Source organism: Pelodiscus sinensis, chromosome 8 (genome assembly GCF_049634645.1).
Source record: "Pelodiscus sinensis isolate JC-2024 chromosome 8, ASM4963464v1, whole genome shotgun sequence".
NCBI classification, from domain to species: Eukaryota; Metazoa; Chordata; order Testudines; family Trionychidae; genus Pelodiscus; species Pelodiscus sinensis.
Window position 1 is genome coordinate 58,500,094 of NC_134718.1, and position 21,387 is coordinate 58,521,480.

At 41.9% G+C, this 21,387-nt stretch overlaps 1 protein-coding gene across 1 annotated transcript in view; it reads right to left on the reverse strand.

The window, feature by feature from the left end:
• Positions 1-21,387, reverse strand: part of INPP5F (inositol polyphosphate-5-phosphatase F) — a 91,048-nt gene that overhangs the window by 61,128 nt on the left and 8,533 nt on the right. Inside the window, exon 2 of the mRNA XM_075935359.1 lies at positions 8,831-8,911. Coding sequence (XP_075791474.1) covers positions 8,831-8,911 — 81 coding nt within the window. The remainder of the gene's footprint in view (positions 1-8,830; positions 8,912-21,387) is intronic.

Genomic DNA, 21,387 nt, shown 5'->3' on the forward strand with positions numbered 1-21,387 from the left:
GGGGTGGGGGAAATCAGTCAAGGTCCACACAAGTGAGAAGCAATTTAAAAAAAAAAAAACCACACAACCGCCATATACCCCACCCCCCCACACACACACACACAAAATGCTCAGTGACCTGACCCCCAAGTGATACTCCCTTCAAGCTCAGGGCTTAACCCCAGGGCTACATTAACTCTTCTTGGGGCCTGGGACTAGTACATTTTGTAGGGTTCCCCGAGGCTCTGGGGTGGAGCCAAATATTAGGGGTTCAGTTTATGGGAGGGGGCTGCCAGCTGGGGTGTGGGGTCAAGGGGAAGGCGGTGGGGAGGCCAAGTCTGGATGGGTGGAAGAAGGCAGGAGGTGGCAGAGGATGGGGTGCTCCCTGGTGCAGCTTCTAGGGAGAACAGGTGCTTTGTGTGGCTCTGTACATTGCAGGGAAATGCTCCCACTGGCCATAATTCCAGGTCAATGTGAGTGACAGAGCAGTGCCCCACAGATCACTTACCTACCGTGCACAGAGCCACTTCATCCTCTCCTGCTAGGCAAAGTCCATGGGCTGAATCCAGCCCCAGCATCTCCTGATCAGACTACAAAGCTGAGAGCTCCCTGCTCTGCAGTGAAGTGCAGGTGCTGGTGGTCCAGCCATGGTACCCCCAACAAGGTAGAGTGCCAGCGCTAGCTCATGATGCTGCGGGGGGGAGAGGGAGCAAGCCCCAAGCCTCAAAGGCCATATCAAGACAAGCTACAGGCCAGAATCAACTTGCGGGCTATAGGTTCGCCACCCTGATATATTAAAAAAATCATCTCTTTAAAAAAAAAATCATTTCCTAGATTACAGCAAGATGCTCTGCATTCTTGCAGAAAATGTCAAGTTAGAATTAGCTACGTCCTATATCCAAAAGTAGGAGGCAAAATTATTCTGAATTTAGACAGTATTCCTGGCTGAATGGTCTACAGACACATGCCAGTTCTCAAAGAGAATACCTTACAACACATATCTAAACCTTTACTGTACAAAAGCTGGCACAACCAGAATAAACCTAACCTTTGCCTTCCCCTAATGATCGCCAGCAAAAGATGACTGATTGGGGAAAAAAAAAAAAAAAAGTTATACAGGTTGTACCTCCCCCCTAACTGGGAAACCCTGGTCCAGCAACATCCGTGGTCTGGCACGGACCATTGATGTTCCTGGACCACACAGCCCAGGAACAGGGAGGTCTGAAGGCGGGGCAGGAGCACTGTAGGAGGCACTGGCAACCCTGTGTCGGTGGAGAGAGGGAAAACAGGCGGCCCCAGGCAGCAGCCAGGGAGCTCCAGCCCCGTCCCTCTGCCCCAGCCCTGGCTACTCAGCTCCAACCCCAGCCATGGAGGCAAGTGGCTGCAGAGCTCAGTCCCAGCTGCGGAGCTCCGGCCATGGCACTCCCCTCCCAACAGCAGCAGGGGAAGTGGAAGGTGGCATCTAGAGCACCCCAGGGAGCTGGGGGGCCTCAGCAGGGGCAAGTTGGAGCCCTAACCCAGTGGCAGCACCAGTCAGGAGGGTAGGGACCTCCCCTGGTCTGGCAAATCCCCTCATTCAGGACCAGTTAGGTCCCAAGGGTGCTGACCAGCGAGCAGATCTCTGCTCCAATCCAACAGGAGCATATCTGATGGAGACACTGTATAATGACCCCAGGGGGACAACCAAGGGGCAGAGGTGGAGAAAGGGACAGCTATCTACTATATATTTGACAATGTGTGAGTGTTTGTCCCACAGCTGGGGAACATGCACCCTTCCAACATCTGCACCCAATGGAGCTGCAGCAGCCATGGAGAGGAGGTTCTGACCCATATGGCCCCAAGCTACTGCTGTAGTCCCCTCTCCCAGGGCAGCCTGTATAATGAACCCTTCATCCCCAGCCCACCTCAGATCAATGATTTAAATGAAGAAAAACAAAAATTAAGAACCCAAGCAATGCTGGTAATCATATAATACACATACAAAACCACTAATTAGTTAAATAGTAAGCCTAAAAGCAAAAGATAATGAAATAGAGCTTGAAATACCATTAGTTACAACAGGTACTCAAGGACAGACTTAGAGAAGGATGTTTATTCTCACCATTAAAGAACATACTGGAACCTCCCAACTGAAAAGACAAATATACATAGACATCTTGGGCAGATTTCCATCATTTATAATGTTAACTTGTGATTGGGGTTAGAAATTTACAGATACTGAGTTGTACAACACTATCACCAACAGGCAATCAAATGACAGCATTTCAAACCCTTTATAAAGCAGTATTAAAATACAGGCAGTCCCCGGGTTACGTACAAGATAGGGACTATAGGTTTGTTCTTAAGTTGAATTTGTATGTAAGTCGGAACTAGCTCCAGATTCAGCTGCTGCCACTGAAACTGACCAGGGGCTGACTACAGGAAGCCGGAGGCAGAGTTCCACAGATTAACTAGTAAAAATCTACAGAAAAGCTAGTACAAGTTAAATCTTGTGTTTCAACTTTACAATAAAAGCAATGTTTTATTCAAAACCCATTATGGGTTGTACAGTAAAACTCCAATAGTCCGGCATCCAATAGTCCGGCACTCCTGATAGTCCGGCATCAAAATGGCAAGAGCCTAGTGAGTGAGCTTCGGCAAAAAATGAGTCACAAGGTAACAGCAGCAGCAGCTGAACTGAGCAAAAAGGGTAAAAAAGGCTTTTAAAATAAACTAAAACATGTACATACTGTATACAGAATGTATAATAAAAAGGGTTAAGAACACTTTATATACAGTATATAACCATCTTATAGTACCTCCTGATAGTCTGGCATATCTGATAATCCGGCACCACCTAGGTCCCACAGGTTCCGGATTATCGGAAGTCTACTGTACTAACATGCTAAAGAATTCTTTAAACTGATCATTGCAGTAATTCTTAAGCAATGGCTAATCCTCTTAAAATGAGCTACTTTAAACTTCTCAACACATTATTAACTTTGTTCACCTTAGCCTTCACCTACTTTTTCAGTGGCTAGTTACAACTCTCATCCTAATTCTATGCCACTTTTAGAGAGATTAGAAGTTAAAACTCATACGTTTGTTCCCTACTTCCAAATCATTGGTCCTTTCTTCTAGCTGTTATTATTCACATACCAAATCTGGTCATTTATATTGTTCGTTTGTAGAGAAATAATGCTCTTCATAGAGAAAGCTCAACACAATATTGTGCTTTTCAGATAAGTGTATTTTGACTTTCAAAATGTGTATGTACAATTGGTGAAAAACTTATTTCCTTTGTGTAAAGAAGAAATTAGAAGTAGGGGTTCAGAAGTACAACAGCAATGCAACATGCTGTTATGCCATTCTGGGCAGCTTGGGTCCCTTTGAACATATATAAGAAGCAGAGGCAGCACACTCAAGCCCTCGATGATGGAGCATTAACCCAGTCATGCAGACTCTCTGACCTCTGTTTACTAGTTCCAGGGAGAACTCCACTGATAAACCTTAACAATGTAGGATCTTGAAGAGGAGTCGAAAAGTCCATGACAGAGATCTTTTGAGTTGTGTAAGAGGTTCAACTGTAAAAGATATCTCCCTCTCATATTGACAGCCAGTATTTTATAATATATCTAACTTCCTTGGATATGTTTAAATGCAAACATTAAGTACAAATAAAAATAAGTCACCTTGAAAAGATAGCATTCAAATGTCATTTTGTGTCTTAACATGCCAAATGTCAGTACAAAATAATTCAAAGCCACAAAATAACTATTTTGATCCCCACATCAATGTTCTTCCCAGTTTAAAATAAAGTTGATTGAATTAAAAAAAAAGGTATCTAAAGTAGAAATTAGATATCTTCACCCCACTTTCCACAGCTTTGCACCTATCACAGTACAGAAAGCAGCATTTCCTGTGCTCCTGCCACATAACAGCACTAGTAGTTCTCAATTTCAGCATCTCTAATATGCAGCATCTCCATTTCTTATTTTGACAGATAGCAAGAGTCTGATCCATTTTACCACTTAATCTATCCTAGTGTTCTGTAACTTATTTGAAATTTTATCTACAATCAATCATGTTTCCAAAAGCCACTGTTAAATGCTGTGTTTAGCATGAACGAAAATTTAAAAATAGTACTGAGAACAAGAAATAATGTAAGCAGCAGTTACGTAAGCTTTCCCACATAATTTTAACAATGCACTTTTATCCATACCTCTATCAGCACAGAGCATCTCATACAGTGAGAATTGAGTGTAGTCAAAACACACCCTCATTGTGAAGTGTTTGCATTTTAAATTCTAGTCTGCATCTCATTTCCAGACTGTCAAGAATTTGCAAAATAGTAGTTGGTGAGGTACTCGTTTTCATTTATGGTTCAGCGTATTTGTAGTAAAGTCATGTTCTGTGTTTCCACCAAAAGAAAGAAATGACAAAAGGGATTTTACACAAGAGTTCCAGTTATCCACTATTTGTTGCTTTTCTAAAAACAGCACTCAACTTAGTTGAGTACATAAACTCTCCTCTTTGGTTAGGAATTTGCAGGTCTTGGCGTCTGTTGGTCATCCGTGGAAATGGATAAAAAAAATACACAATCATTTCACCATTTCATAATATTTTGATTGGAGTATGACACTGGTTCATTAGGAAGAAGTTTTGATGGACAACTAGATAAGGATCATTACTACAAGCTAACAGAAAACAGCAGGAACCTAATTAATGCTGATATTAATTTTGTATTACTCTACCCAGGACTTGACAAACGGCGGCAAGTGGTTTGGCGCACTGCGCATGTGCTGATCACACTGCAGCACCGTGCCAGGTTAAAATCTACTCGCCCCAGGCGAGTAGATTGACTAATTTGTCGAGCCCTGACTATACCACATAGCTAAGCTGTCTGTGTCCAATGGAAAACACTGGAACGTCAACTTTAAGGGCCACTAAAGTTAATTTCGGTACCCTGGCTTTTCACAAGGAGTAACACAAAATTCAACCTTGCATGGTCAACAACATGGTAGTGCAGACACAGTATTGCGAAAGTAGACATTCTTGGCCTCTAGGAGGCATCCCACAGTGCCCTGATGTGACCCCTCTGGCTAGAACTTGCAGCTCTACTGCTCTCATTTCCCATGTGGACAGCATTGCAAGCACACCTCAGAGCAGGCAGCATACCTAACAGCAGAGTTCCAGTCCCGTGAGCTCCCTGCACATCTCCATTAAGCTCTCAGATAGGAACTCTTTGATCTCTCACAAGATTTCTGGGGAGACCTGCTTTATTCTGTCCTCCATAGAAGGCTACTTTCCCCTGCCAAGCCAGCAGTAAGTGGTCTGGAGTCACTGAATCACAAAGCATTGCAGAATAAGGCCACATTCAGTCAACATCAGCTCCCTAGCACTCTTATGTGATTCAGAGAAGACCAGTATCTAGCATGGCAACCTCGATGAAGGAGGGGAAGCTATTAGCTGCTGCCTCCGCTGCTAACATAGCTGCAGCCTGTGGCACCCCTTCCAGCTCTCTTGCCCCCAGACTCCTGTGGGATGTGAAAGTAGCACTCTCCCAGGAAGCAAGGTCTGGTGGACACAGAGGGAAGCCACAGGATACGCCGTCCTGCCCCATTGGCATGCTGGACCCCATCCTCCCTCCTGCCCTCAGGATCATACCCTATCAAGCCCCTTACCACATCTGTTTCCAAACTGCGTGAATCCAAATGTTCCCTTGAGAACTGTGTTGTGTACCTACTATACAGTGGACACTTTAAAGCATAGCTTTGGCCTTGCACAGAACACATCTCCATTGTCTTTAGAGAGAGACCTTTGCTGTATGTTAACAGATTAGATTTTAGGCTCCACAATGAATCTACTATCACTTTTTGTTACAGCAGCAACAGCAGAGAGCTTGTTGCGTACTCCCCTGGCTCAACTACCTGTCTGGCTCGCACAAATCTGCAGGACAGATATGGACAGGAGAAGACATGTTTAAGGTGCAAATGGAGTGGAGGAATATGCTACTGGAGAAAATGTGAGCAGAGCAAAAGGAAAGGAGACCATGCAAGGGAAATGAAAGCGAAACACCCAGATAATGTCTTGTTGTCCATGACATCTGTGATGGATCACATGATGACATACCCGGACAGGCATCCTTACTCCTTGCAAAATAACTTCCCCTCTTCACCCAGTACCGTAGACTCCACCTCCAGGGGCCCCTAGGACATGGGGAGCAGGGTGGGAAGAATAGGACTCAAGGATAGTCTCCCACTCAACCTCCAGGGCATCACAAAGCAAAAGGCTGTCCTCACATTTCTGATTTCTCCCCCTACCTCCCGAGGTGCCCACCATGGACTCCTATTCTATCCCTGCTGTGTTCCCTAAATAAAAACTCATTTATTAACAGACTTTTTATTCCTGGTATTGCAGGGTAGGGAGGGGGATTACAGGTAAACACACTTCGTTGAGAGCAACATGCATGACTTTGAAAACTGGGCATTGATAAAACTTTCTTTCAGAGACTCTGATTTGCACTGCCCCCTGCTGTGCTCTCCTCATTCTGGCTAGGCACCTGCCTCAGCCCTTCCCTTCCCCCTCCCCCCCCCCGCCACCCCACACACACACAAAGATTATGGAGCACACAGCATGCTGCCACCACAGAAGGAATATTGAAATCGCTGAAGTGCAACCTCATCAGGAAACTTCTAAACCTTCTGCACTTGCTCAGCCAGTAGTTCAACTGCTCCTCCCTCTGGTCCAGGCTGCCTGTGTAAGGCTTCATAAGCCATGGGAGCAAAGGGTAAGCTGGGTCACCAAGGATCACTATTGGCATTTCTTCCTCTCCGATCTAATTTTCCAATCTGGGAAAACAGTTCCAGATTGCAGCTTTCTGAAGAGGCAAGAGCTCCTAAAGATGCATGTGTCATTCACCTTTTCCAATCATCCCATATTGATGTTGGTGAAATATCCCTTGTGATCTACCATTGCCTGCAGCACCATGGAGAAGTACTCCTAGGAGTTTATGTACTCCTTGGCAAGGTGGCCAACTGCCAAAATGAAGATGTGTGTTCCTTTTATTACCCCACTGCAGTTAGGGAACTCCATTATGGCATAGCCCTCTACTGTAGCATCCATGATTCCCAGAGTCACTACCCTCTGTAGCAGAATGGTATTGATTGCTTTTGCTTTGGCTAGTTGCGTAACAGTAGCTCTCTCTGTAGATTTCCCCACACCAAACTGATTCCTGACAGACCAGGAGTTGTCTAGTATTGCAAGCTACAGGACAACTGCCATGTGCTCCTCCGCTGTCACAGTGGGTCTTAGTGGGGTGTTCCTGTGCTTCAGGGAGGGGAGCAAAGCAATTTGCAAAGTTCCATGAAAGTAGCCTGCACATTCAGAAGTTTTGCAGTCACTGCTCATCACCCCAAACCTGCAGCATCATGCGAGCCCACCAGTCTGTACTTGTCTGACAGTGCCACAACTGGCATTGTAGTGTTTCTAGAGATTTGAATGCTGACAGCATTTCCAATTCGCTCAACTCAAGGGCTTGCATGAACTAAATCCATGGCATCCTGAGATTCACCCTCCCCCTGGAATGCTACGAATACGCTCTTGACATACTCCACCATTAGACGCAGCATGATAAACAATCGCCACAATGCTTTGATGCACAATGAGATCCATGCTGGGGTCCATGCTTATGCCACTATGGCATCTGTGTAGGTAAGCAGGGCACAAAAGGGAAAAAAAGTGTTTCCAGTTGATTGTAAGGGGGGAGGGGAGGGAAAGGAATAGATGAGCACATTATGGGATGCTGACATTGAACCCAGAACCACCTGTTGAACAGTTTTGGTCCCTGTGTGCACTGGAAGCATAACCCAGAATGCAAAGTGGCGCAGGCACTGTGTGATAGCTACCCACAATTCATTGCTCTCAAAGCTGATGTCAGCCTTTCTACTTTGAACTACTTTGAATTCTTGCGCATCGTGGAGACGTGGGTCTTCGACTTTACAAAAATTGGGTGGCAAGAAATTGACATTTTCTCAAGTGTAGACATTACCTCAGAAAAAATATACAGAAAAGGAGTCCTCCCCATTTCCCTACCCCCACCCAATTTTTATTCTATCAACTTCATTTGTGAGCCAACAGTAACTCCTTAACTATCAAAACTTTCTCAGGGCTCTTCTACACCTAAAGTTCTTGAATCTTTCAGTCTCACTCTCAAGCCCTCCATATGGCAAAGATTTAAGATGCAGAGAAGCAGTCTCCTCTTACATATTCCTTGTTATGTATAGTTTTCTAATACTGTTCATGTCACTCAATCACAACAACAGAATAACATTGATCACATACACATGGTGCCTGTGGACCCAAGGTCTGATTAATCTCCTACATCAACACTCATTTTTGACAGAATAAACTGATTACATTAATCATTCTGAGAGAATCAGAACTGAATCCAACTGAAGCTTCCCTCCTGCCCTATTGCTCCACAAAAAAATGCCTATGGTAGTCAAGGTCAACTCAGCTACCTAGGTCTGACAGCTATTTTTAGCCTTCTCGTACCATCTCCAGTTGACATAGTACTGGATACAGCTAACCAACAAGACTACAGTATAGCAAGTGACCTCAGAAACCTAGACGAGAAACTGTTTTCATGGGACTAAAAACTTTGGCTATAATTTGCTTTCTTCATCAAGATTTACAAACAATTTTACCAGGACTGTTCTCCCCACCTAGAGAGATACTAGATCAGAAAAAGAGGACCCTTGTTCCTATGCACTAGGATTGATCATTTCAGATTTGGGCACAAAGCACTTTAAAGCTGCTTTTTTACCATGCCATCACATTACAGCCTACATCATTTTTAAGCAAATCATACCTGTATGCAGCTGAACTTTCCCAATAAGTCCCTCTACCAGGCCCAGACACACAGGATTCCAAGCAAGAAGAAGATCGGTAGCTGCAAGAAAAAAAAAAAAAAAAAAAACAAGGTTTATAAGCAAAATCTGATATGTAAAAAACGAAAGCACTTAAGTTAAAAAACACTTTACTTTTTCAGGAATTTCTGATGCACTGTGTAAAAAGTTGTTTTCAACAGCATAACCTAAAAATATTCTAAAAGACTTGAGTTACTAACCTCTTACAGCTTAATCAGCACTATTAATTACTGTTCTGGATGAAATTCAGTTTGGTGATTTCTATCCAAGCTTCATGAGTCTCAGTAAATCTCAAGTTGATGACAGAAGCAGTGTGTAAAAATTAGTCCCATTCACAATAGCTCATGTGTCATTTGAAACATGCACATCTAAATGTTCAAAATAGGAGAATGCCATGGCAATTACCAGCATTCTATTCTCAATCATGAGAAAACAAAAAATAATCACCCTTCTTCACAGTATACATCCAAGCCATCCTTTGAGACAGATTATGAAATAAAATCCAACTCATCCAATATGTGCATGAAACAAAGAATATTATATTACCACTTGGGGGTAGGCCTATCACCTTGAATTCATAGATAGAATGATGAAGAGCACCAAAAGCCAGCTCCTTCCAAAAGGTGTTTCATCATAAGCCACCAGAGTACAGTAAAAAGGTAAATTTGTACCTCAAGTAAAATGTCCTTCATGCTTACTAACACTTTTTTGAAGTTTAGAAAATAGCCTTTGAAACCATTTCAACATCAAAGATGAAATGATTTGATAAAGGTTACTCAAGGAGTTGTATAGACAAGGGAAAACTCCACAAATCCGTATCATGGTAGAACAAAGCAAAGTAATGGGTGTTGGATATTTTATTCAAGCCTCTATCATCACCTTCAATACCAGATTACAAATTATTGCTAATACTTAAGAAATACAACCTCAGTTTATGTATAGTATCACAGATATTTTTAGTAAAAGTCACTATGGGCAATAATGAAAAATTCATGGAAGACTGTGACTTGTCCCTAACTTTTACTAAAAATATCTGACAAAATGGGGAGACTGGGCAACTCAAGGTCCCCGAAGTGCTGTGATGGTACCCTGCAGTTGATGCCTGCAGAAGCAGATATGAGGGAACCTTGCAGCTCCCAGCTGGTGCTGGTTGAAGTCATGAAGGTCTCTGGCAGTCATGGATTCTGTGACATCCATAACTAAATGAAAGCCCTACCTACACATTCTAAATCTACCAAGGGTACATGATAGCTAGGGAGGTGGGGAGAGGGGATTAGAACTGTTCATCCAGAACATTATGGGGAAAATAAGATTTCAAACTTCTGTTTTTTATAATAAAATTCTTATTTCAGTATTGTTCTCTCCCCTTCAAATGTCCTTAGTTTTATCAAGATGTCACTGTCTTTTTCTTATTCCAAGTTAAAGTGATCACTAGCTTCAATTTTCTTTCAAGCCTTTTGCAAACTAAGACCAGAAGCTTTTGACAAAGGAGATATATCTATACAGCAATAATTATGCGATCATCTATACACCAATTCCATTATTTCAAAATAATGGGCAGCTTATTCCAAAATCTGTAACCCTCCTTCTACAAAGAATAGCGCCTATTTCAAAATAGCTATTTCAAAATAAGGTGTGTGTAAACACCCCACTACTGCTATTTCGAAATAGCCTCTCACCAGGGCCATTCTAAATTATTCCTCCCCAATGCCTCCAGGGGCTCTTAATCAAGATAGCGCATCTACTTTAGGGAAGCCTGCCTCGAACTAATTTTGAGGGTTCCCTGTAGTGTAGACATGCTATTTTGAAATAAGCTATTTTGGAATAACTATTCCAGATTAGCTTATTTCAAAATTGATGTGCAGTGTAAATATAGCTAAAGAGTCTACACTGAATCTTATTTATGTCTGTATTTTTTTTTAGTTTTTCATTATTAAATAGGACATAAAAGGGCTCTTCAAAACTAAAAAAGAGCATGCTACTTTGGCATAAATAAGGTAAGACAACAGACAAAAGATCCCTCTCTCCACTGTCATCAAGAATTCTAGCTATTTATCAGTATGCTAACTACAAAAGCAAGGTATCTAGATTCACCAAGAGATTCTCTTACAATTCTCTTAGCAGTTACCACAAAGACATGTCAATCAATTCTACCATGGCCTTTTAAATACCCTTTTCTCTACAAGTGGTTTTCTTCCAAAATAGAAAAAAAAATCATTTCAAAGAACTTAAAAAAAATTATGAATCACTATCATAATATATCTTAATACAAAATAATTTTTAAAAGAAACTATTGTTTACAAATAATTTTGGTGTTTGCAGCTGACAACTTAAACTTGAACTATTATTTTCCTACTCAGCTTTGCACAGTGTAAAGATATCAGCAATTGCATTAAAGATGCCAAATGAGTTTTGTCTGCCAATACCATGAATTTAACAAAGAGTGGGTATACTGTACTGGAAAGAGCAAGCCAAATTCACAACTAATCCCTGATGAAGTAACAGTAATTTGCACAGGGAATTTGAAAGCCTGAAGGGCCATTCTAGACTATATTCTACAATTCAATATCAGGTCCACCTGGCTTCAGCTATTCCTATTACGTTAGGTGGCCTAGTAAAGTAGACAAAGCGCACTTGATATCAAGCCAACCTATATCCGTGTGTATTGTGTATGTAACCATAGAAAATAGAATATCAAGCAATATCATACATTTTACAAAAGTAAATTAGAGTTCATTGTTTTAAACTTCCAAATGGTCATGGCTCGAAGGCACAGGTAGAGTGTCATAGAATGTGTACATTAGCAGTAAGATATAACTGTCTATAAAATGCCTCAGCACACTACGTATATACTGATTTATTATCTTGAACAATTTTGACACCAGTAGCTCGAAAATACTTTTCAAAAAAAGCTAAAATTTAGTAAAATTCCCAGAGGGATCATGTGCGGGCGCACAGATGGCTCCCCAGGAGTTAGAAGGAGTGGAAAACACTGCAATGTCTGGGGACAACAAGGGAAAATAAAATCTTCAGTTTCCACTTCTTGATCAACTGGGCATCTATGATGGCTGTTACACTTAAACATATCCTCCACTCACACCACTTTGTCTGCATCACAAACTAAAGTTGTGCAAGATTCCTTTCTTTCTGCTGTTCCTTTAGTAATTATTAGTCTTGTCTGAAACTCTGCAGAATTGTGTGGTGTGACTGGTATTTGTGTAAGCATCACCCATTAATATTATCCAGTTAATCTTCCACGTTCCTAATATGCATATTTAACCTCACTACTGATCTTAATGCTTTGTTACCTCCCATTTTCCTTTATCTGTACGCTATTTAGACTGAACTATTTTCAAGGGGACCCTTTCTTCGTACTGTAATGCACCTAGCAAATTACCAGCATAATGCAAATAGTTTAGAATAAGAAAAGGCTATTTACAAAAGCAATGAAGTCAGTGGAAGTTGACCTTGACTAAGGAGTGCTGATGAGGGTCCCCAAAGACTTCTGCTTATTTCATTGCTAATTATAGCCCTTTTTAATTTGCGAGGAAGGAAGAGGGGACATTTGACTGCCACAGTGAAAGAGAAATATAACTATTTCCATTTTCTTGGATGTGGCAGAGCAGGTTCTCTATAGAAAACAAGCAGGTCATATATGTCCTCAATCTGTATCTGAGCACATGACAATATCGGCTAAAAAACATTTTTTAAACTAAACTATTATAGTTACTTGTGGAATAATACTTCAGTTTTTAGAGATGAGAAGCCTTGGGATGAAAAGCAAGGTTATTTTAAATAACCTTATTTAGAACTCAGTTTAGATGAGCGTGAACAGGGATTTCTTTCATTTGCTGCAGAAGGAATATATTAAAATGACAGATTTTATTAGCTAGTTACTACATCTACAAGATTAAGTTTCCTTGTACTACAACCAGTATTCAAATCTCCAAGCAAAATTATCAACCTTTTCCTGATCATGCATCACTGTTTTCCCCAGTTTCTTACAGCAGTCTTAATACTCTTTGTATGCAGTAATGAAACGAAGATTTGCTGGATGCATTGATATAAAGGAATGCAATCTATTATGGCAATGAAGGTTCCCTCTGAGTCAGCAAAGTACAACACAACTCAAGCCAAGCTTACAGAGAAGTATATCACATTTGTGGCAAGACCCGGGTGTGCAAGTTTTCAGCTGTTCAGGAAGCCCAGATGAGCAAGAATTTTAAGAATTAGTTTAATAATGACTAAATTATTAAGAGAGCTCAGTGGTTTGAGCGTTGGCCTGTGAGTTCAATCCTTGAGGGGGCCATTTAGGGATCTGGGGCAATTCTATCAGGGATGGTACTTCGTCCTGCCATGAGGGCAGGGGACTGGACTCGATGACCTCTCAAGGTCCTGTCCAGTTCTATGAGATGGGTATATCTTCATATATATTTTAATTTCCAGAGCTCCTACTGAGCATACAAAACTGCCACAGAACCATCTGGCCATACTCTCTTCGTACTTGCATCTAACAAGCCATCCCAAAAGACGGTCCTTAGGACTTTTAGTTCTCCATCTCCATCTTACAAAAAATATTTAAAGGGGACTGATGTATCCAAATTTTCACAGGCTTGGCTTCAAACCAATGCTTCCATTTCAGGGAAGCACACCCTCCCCATCCTCCTAACCAAAAAAAATAAAAATAAAAATAAAATAAAAAAAAAACACCACCACCAAAAAAAAAATATGGTAGGGGATTTAGCAGGGCAAATTCCCATCAGTACTAAAAGTTTAAAGCAAGAGGTCTGTAGGAATCCCTTCAAAAGTCACCCGTCAGCCTGTACTACAAATATCAAGAACTCAAACAGAACAGACATTTTACAATCATCTTCTTCCCCCCTCACTGACAGACCCAACATTCTCTGAACACAATATTTGAAAGCTCCACTCTACAAAACCTACATTTTCACATGCACATAACTTATTTTTGATGCAATGCCAATATGCCATAATGTTAAAAAGCTAAAAAATATTTTACCTTTCAAAAAGCCTGATGCGATGTATTCAGTTTTTTTTAAACAAAACCATAAATGTTCATGACACTTAGGCACAGGGTAATATCCTGGCCCTACTGAACACATAGTGACAGTTTTGCAATTCACTTTAACAGGGTCAGGATTTCACCCATGATCCCTGCACTGAAGATTTCAAGCTAAATTAGACAATGTACAAAGAAATGAAAAATGGGTTTACAAAAGTCATTTCATGAATATCTCTAAGTTGCAATATATATATATGTGTGTGTGTATTTTCACTCACACACACACACACACACACTTACCCAGCTTTGCTCAGGTCCTTAATTTATTTTTCATTTAAATCATTGCTCTGGGGTGGGGCTCGGGATGAGGGGTTTAATATGCAGGTTATCCTGGGAAGAGAGGACTACCCCAGCCCTCTCTCACTGCAGCAGCTTGGGGCCAGGTGAGAAGCACCTCTCTATGGCCACTGCTGGGGGAAAGGTGCATGTCCACTGGCTGAAGTACGTTCAGGTTCGTCTGCCCCCTGCACTCCCCAGCTAGAATGAGGGATGCAGGAAAGTGCATAGTTTCCCCTTGCTCCCTTCCTGATAGAGGGGAACAGTCAGCAATGTTTCCATATAAATCAGAGGGGAGAGCTTCAGTCCTTTGCTTCTACCTTCCCAAAGGGCACCTGGAGATGGGAGGCTCAGAGCAGGGGCAGTAATGGAAAGGGGGCCCTCAGTCAGCCCCTTTCACCTGCCTGGTCAATCTGCCTTTTCTGTATGGTGTTCTAAGAAGTAATCCCATTCTAGGGGCATCCTGCTTTTCTGGCACAACTAAACCCTTATCTTACTTTAAGTTACGATAAGAGTATGATAAGAATGTTATAACAACATTGAACATTCCAGTGGTGGAAAGAACACCTCAGCAGTCCAGCACCCTGGCATTTAATTTCAAAAAGGGGAATTACACAAAAATGAGGAGGTTAGTTAAACAGAAATTAAAAGGCACAGTGACTAGAGCCAAATCCCTGAAAGCTGCATGGAAACTTTTTAAAGACACCATAATAGAGGCCCAACTTAAATGTATACCCCAAATTAAAAAACATAGCAAGAGACCTAAAAAAGTGTCACCGTGGCTTAACCACCATGTAAAAGAAGCAGTGAGGGACAAAAAGGTATCTTTTAAGAAGTGGAAGTCCAATCCTAGTGAGATAAATAGAAAGGAACATAAACACTGTCAAATCAAGTGTAAAAATGAAATAAGCAAAAAAAGATTGAGGAACAGCTAGCCAAAAACTCAAAAAGAAACAACAAAATGTTTAAGTACATTAGAAGCAGGAAGCCTGCTAAAAAACCTGTGGGTCCCCTAGATGATCGAGCTATAAAAGGAGCAATCAAGGATGATAAAGCCATTGCGGAGAAACTAAATGATTTCTTTGCTTCAGTCTTCACAGCTGAAGACGCTGGGGAGATTCCCGAATCTGCACTGTCCTTTGTGGGTGATGAATCTGAGGAACTGTCCCGGATTGAAGTGTCATTAGAGGAGGTTTTGGAACAAATAGAAAAATTTAATGTTAACAAATCTCCAGGACCGGATGGCATTCATCCAAGGGTTCTAAAAGAACTCAAATGGGAAATTGCTGAGCTATTATCTGTGGTTTGTAACCTATCCTTTAAATCGGCTTCCGTACCTAATGACTGGAACGTGCCACTGTGACACCAATATTTAAAAAGGGCTCTAGAGGCAATCCTGGCAATTACAGACCGGTAAGTCTAACTTCAGTACCAGGCAAATTAGTCGAAGCAATAGTAAAAAATAAAATTGTGAAGCATATAGAAGAACATAATTTGTTGGACAAGTCATCATAGTTTCTATAAAGGGAAATCCTGTCTTACTAATCTATTACTAATGATTTAGTTCTTTGAAGGGGTTAACAAACATGCAGATAAGGGGGATCCAGTAGATATAGTATACTTGGATTTTCAGAAAGCCTTTGACAAGGTCCCTTGACAAAGGCTCTTGTGTAAATTACATGGCCATGGGATAAGAGGGAAGGTCCTTTCTTGGATTGAGAACTGGTTAAGAGACAGGAAACAAAGGGTAGGAATAAATGGTAAATTTTCAGATTGGAAAGGGGTAACTAGTGGTGTACCCCAAGGATCAGTCCTGGGACCAATCCTTTTCAACTTATTCATAAATGATCTGGAGAAAGGGGTAAGCAGTGAGGTAGTAAAGTTTGCAGATGATACAAAACTGTTTAGGATAGTCAAGATAGAAACGGACTGTGAGGGACTCCAAGAAGATCTCACCAAACTGAGTGACTGGGCAACAAAATGGCAAATGAAATGTAATGTGGATAAGTGTAAAGTAATGCACATCAAGAAAAATAACCCCAACTATACGTACAGTATGATGGGGGCTAATTTGGCTACGACAAATCAGGAAAGAGATCTTGGAGTTATCGTGGACAGTTCTCTGAAAACTTCCACGCAGTGTGCAGCGGCGGTCTAGAAGGCAAATAGGATGCTAGGAATTATTAAGAAAGGGATAGAAAATAAGACCCAGAATATCTTACTGCCCCTGTATAAAACTATGGTACGCCCACATCTTGAATACTGTGTACAGATGTGGTCTCCTCACCTCAAAAAAGATATTTTGGCCTTGGAAAGGGTTCAGAAAAGGGCAACTAAAATGATTAGGGGTTTGGAACGGGTCCCATATGAGGAGAGGTTAAAGCGACTGGGACTTTTCAGTTTAGAAAAGAGGAGACTGAGGGGGGATATGATAGAGATCTATAAAATCATGAGTGGTGTGGAGAGGGCCGATAAAGACAAGTTATTTATTAGTTCCCTAAATAGAAGAACTAGGAGGACACCAAATGAAATTAATGGGTAGCAGGTTTAAAACTAATAAAAGAAAGTTCGTCACACAGAGTGTAGTCAATCTGTGGAACTCCTTGCCAGAGGAGGCTGTGAAGGCTAGGACTATAACAGAGTTTAAAGAGAAGCTAGATAATTTCATGGAGGTTAGGTCCATAAAAGGCTATTAGCCAGGGGATAAAATGGTGTCCTTGGCCTCTGTCTGACAGAGGCTGAAGAGAGATGGCAGGAGACAAATCGCTTGATCATTGTCTTCGGTCCATCCTCTCTGGGGCACATGGTGCTGGCCACTGTCGGTAGACAGGATACTGGACTAGAAGGACCTTTGGTCTGACCCAGTACGGCCATTCTTATGTAAGAGGAAGCAGCGTACTAAGTTTGGTGGTTCCAGCTCTTAGCATTTAGGAGGAATTCTCGATGCACACACTCAAATATGAAGTAGATGATATGGTTATTTTTATATAGTCATGCATACTAGAGACGTTAAGATCTGTTTAAGTAAATGTGTAACCGCCAGCGTTCCCTCTAAGCTGAGCGGCAGCATAGCTTCACCGGTGATTCATCAGCCCCACCCAGTCAGAGGCTCAGGGCTCCATGAACGGGGCTGACTAACTGGGAGGGGAGGTTTAATCACCTGTGGAAGCTGTGATCCCACATAGCTTAGAGGAAACACTGGTACTGAAAGTTTCAGGGGTTACAGAGTTACATGGGATGGGGGGCAGGCAGGAGCCACCTGCCCCCGCCCAAGAAGAATGGTTAGAAGTATAGCCAGAAGTAAGGAGATCCTAGGAAGGGTTTTGAAAGCAAAGTTGCTTGGTTGATACAATATTCCAGGCAATGGGCAGCACAAAAAACAGGTATGGTGGCATGAATCAAGAAAAAGACAGAGGTCAGTAAGGAAGAGCTGGTTTAAAAAAAAAAAAAAAAAAAACAGTGTTGTAATAAGACTCTAGTATTGATATGGAGGTGAAAAAGCAATGTGCAGGGAACCACAGATAAGAATGGAGATTTGAAATTATTTAGAATTTTAAAAAGGACAAGATTAGAACTTGCTTAAGTGCTTGCAGAATTAGGCCCCAAGACAGTAAGATCTTATCTATACATTCTGAAATGCCAGTCTCATTACTGAGGCTACATACATCAGCTAGAAAAAGCTGGACAAAGAATATAATGGACATCTGGCAAAGGCAGGCATGACCAAAAGTGTTGCCATTGGTAAGAGGGAAAAAGGTTGTACAGCAAAACTATTTTAATAAGCCTTTCTTAAAAATAATCCAATAGCCTTTAAGACTACAGAACGTTAACCTTATTTGTTTAAAAATTCCCCTACTATCCTTCGCCTGTGAAGTGTCAAAACAGCTTTTCCTTTAAACATGCATGAAGCATGAATCATTCATCTCAAGTTCATGATTAACGTGTAGGAGTCACACCCTGTACCAAGCATGTACAACACATTATCTTTCAGCTCACAAGTAAATATATCTGAAAAAATTTTTGTATACCCAAGTCAAACTCTAAAAGGAGTAGACCATGAATACAGAACGGTCCAATGCTGCAAGAATTAAATACATGGCATCAGAAGTAAGCTAGGAACTGTAACAAGACTACTGTATCTTCAGCGATTAATGGGATATGAAATATGTCAGAAAATCTAAGGGATAGCAATGAAGTTTGGCATACATCATTAGCTCTTCACTTTTAATGCCGTTTTAGTCCATTTGGAACTAACATTTTAGCCTCCTGAGAAATATTTTAGAGTCTTGAAAAACAAACGGTGCTAATAGGTTATTAATTTTCTTATTATAATGTACCAAGATTCTCATTGTCAGGACCAATTCCAAAGCATAGGATAATGCCACTAATGCAGTATCACATAATTACATTCCATCTCTTCACAAGCTGGCATAGCTGTACGCATACCCAGGGTCGACTACAGCTGATGTGGCTAAGTGATACACAGGGGCTTCCCAGGGGTACAGCAACTCATCTAAATATTTACCTAGTTTTACAACAGGTTGCATAAAAAGCACTAGCAAACTTAGTGCAAAATAAAGCTTCACACAGATAAAATGAGAAAAGTAAGCTATTTTTCAGTATTACTGTGCTGTAACACTTCTGTATTTTATTTCTTATTCTTTAAGGGTACGTCTACACTTGCTCCCTAGTTCCAGCTAGGGATGCAAATATAGTCGTCCAAAATTGCTAATGAAGTGGGTATTTAAATATCCCACACTTCATTAGCATCATCTCACCTGCACACTATTCTGCTCGCCAGCTGATTCGAACCAGGAAGTGCGTTTCGGGACGCATTAGTTCTAATCAAACCCTTTGGATTGAATTAACATTACTCCTCATTAGTAATGTTAGTTCAATCCAAAGGGTTTGATTAGAACTAATGCGTCCCGAAGCGCACTTCCTGGTTCAAATCAACTGGAGAGCAGAATAGCGCGCGGGCGAAATTATGCTAATGAATCCTGGGATATTTAAATTCCCGCATCATTAGCAACTTTGGTCGGCTACATTTGCATCCCTAGCTCAAACTAGGGAGCAAGTGTAGACATATCCATAGGAATTAGTTTTTCAGGCCTGGTCTACACTACATGTTTATACAGAAGCTAGCTGTGTTAGGTTGATATTATAACAAATGAGTCTACATCACCTGTAAGACAGGAGGAGTGCTGACCAGCACTCAGTGACTAAGAGGTTAAACTCAGGTAGCTAGCAAAGGTGTTGGCCAGGAGGACCAATCGAGAGAGAGAGAGAGAGTGTTGAAATTAGAATTTGATATAGGTTTCTTGCCTGCTTCCTTTGTGTGGGAGAGAAAAACCAGGAGTTGAGAAAGACAGAATGATTCAAACCCAGACGGGACTACCATGTCTCCAAGGAATTTGGAGCATGGGAGTGGACTAAACAAAGAGAAAATTGGAAGTAAGTGTTGACCCCATCCCCAGGGATTATCATCAAGTAGCCGATAAGAATTCATGAGGTTAATCAACTATTTAATTAATCGATATTTAACATCCTTAATAAGATTTAACACTAACTCAGGTTTTACAGGATATTGTCATGTCTTTCAGAACATCTTTAAGGTATGGCCTTTTCCTGTCATCCACACAGTCAAAGCTTTTGTCCAGACACTCTTCATCAAGGTGTTTTGATTCCTGCAAACTCTTGTGCTTGGATCTTGACAAATAGTGTCTTGGCCTGCTAATTTCATTCAAAATATAGATGTAAGAACTGTTTTCCTAACTCACTGTTTTGACCATGTCACCCATTTGCATCCCTGCACTAGCTCCCCTTTCTGTGTCACATGAAATATAAGTAACTTGTCTTCGCTTTCAGAGCCCTTGCTGGTCTGTCCCCATGCTACCTATCATCTCTTGTTGAAATTTCAATAGTAAATTGGTAGGGCGAGTGTGTAGGGGCTGCATTCATGGTGGATGCAGTTCTTGAACCACCTCAAATGGTGCAGTTACAGGACTATTCAATTACCTTATATCTAACATCCCTAGAAGGAAGGAGTACATAGAATAGAACTCATGTGTGACAGTGTGTTAACCTCAAACTTCCAACATCTCAAAACACTTCACAGGCGGAGGTGCCCTTATCGACTAATCGAATAGCAAATTGCATCGATTATTCAATTAGCCAATTAATCAAAATTTTCTATTCTAATTGGCACAATATCCAAAAGATAAGTCTTCCATCAATCTATTCCCAGGATGTTGAACTGGATCCAGCCCCCGAGGTTCCCTCCCCCAACATTGGGGAACCAGCACTGGCACTCAATCCTGTGCCCCTTCCCCTCTCCCAGGCCTGGAGTCAGGCAAACCAGGACTGAATCCAAACCACAGGCTCTGCCTGGTAGGAAGAGGAAGAAGCTGCCGCTACAAATGGCTGTAATTGCAGCCAATAGCAGCAACCACGGGAGGAAGTGCCTGAGAGCAGCGGGGGAGTAGGAGCCATGTGGATCACCAGGGAGCTGTGCTAGCTAAGTGCCCGACCCCATTCCTGCATGCTCCCTCCTTTCCAGAACCTCCACCCCCAGCCTGCTCCTGCACCCTACTTCCCACCCAGACCACTCTTGTGCCCACCCCTCCTGCCCAGGCCCCTCACCTCTACTCTTGCATCTTACCTACGTCTCCCACCGCCAGCACACATGCACCCTACCACTCTCCCAGACCCACTAACCCCCAAACCACTCCTGTACCCTTCCTGCTGGCCAGACCATACACCCGAAGCCCCCTTCCCGGCTGCCCCCTCCCACACACTGAACCTCTCATTTTTGGCCCCACCCCAAGACCTGGGGGCCCACAAAATATACTAGCTCAGGCCCCCCCAGACTCTGTTGTGTGAGAGGAATGTTCAGAGTGTCTTTCTGTCTTTCAGTTGCAGGCTATATCAGTGAGGTGGGGAGGGGTGGTTTGCATCCCCCCAACTGACTTCTGTTGGTCAGCAGCCCCCACAACCCAAAAAAGGTTTCCCACTCCAATCTATTTCAACATGGAACAGATACAGCACTTCCCCAAAAACTCATGCAAATAATTAAACAGGAAGTTTGGAAAGTTTTCAGAAATACTTTCTCCTCCCAGTCTTCTCCACACTGCACAAAAT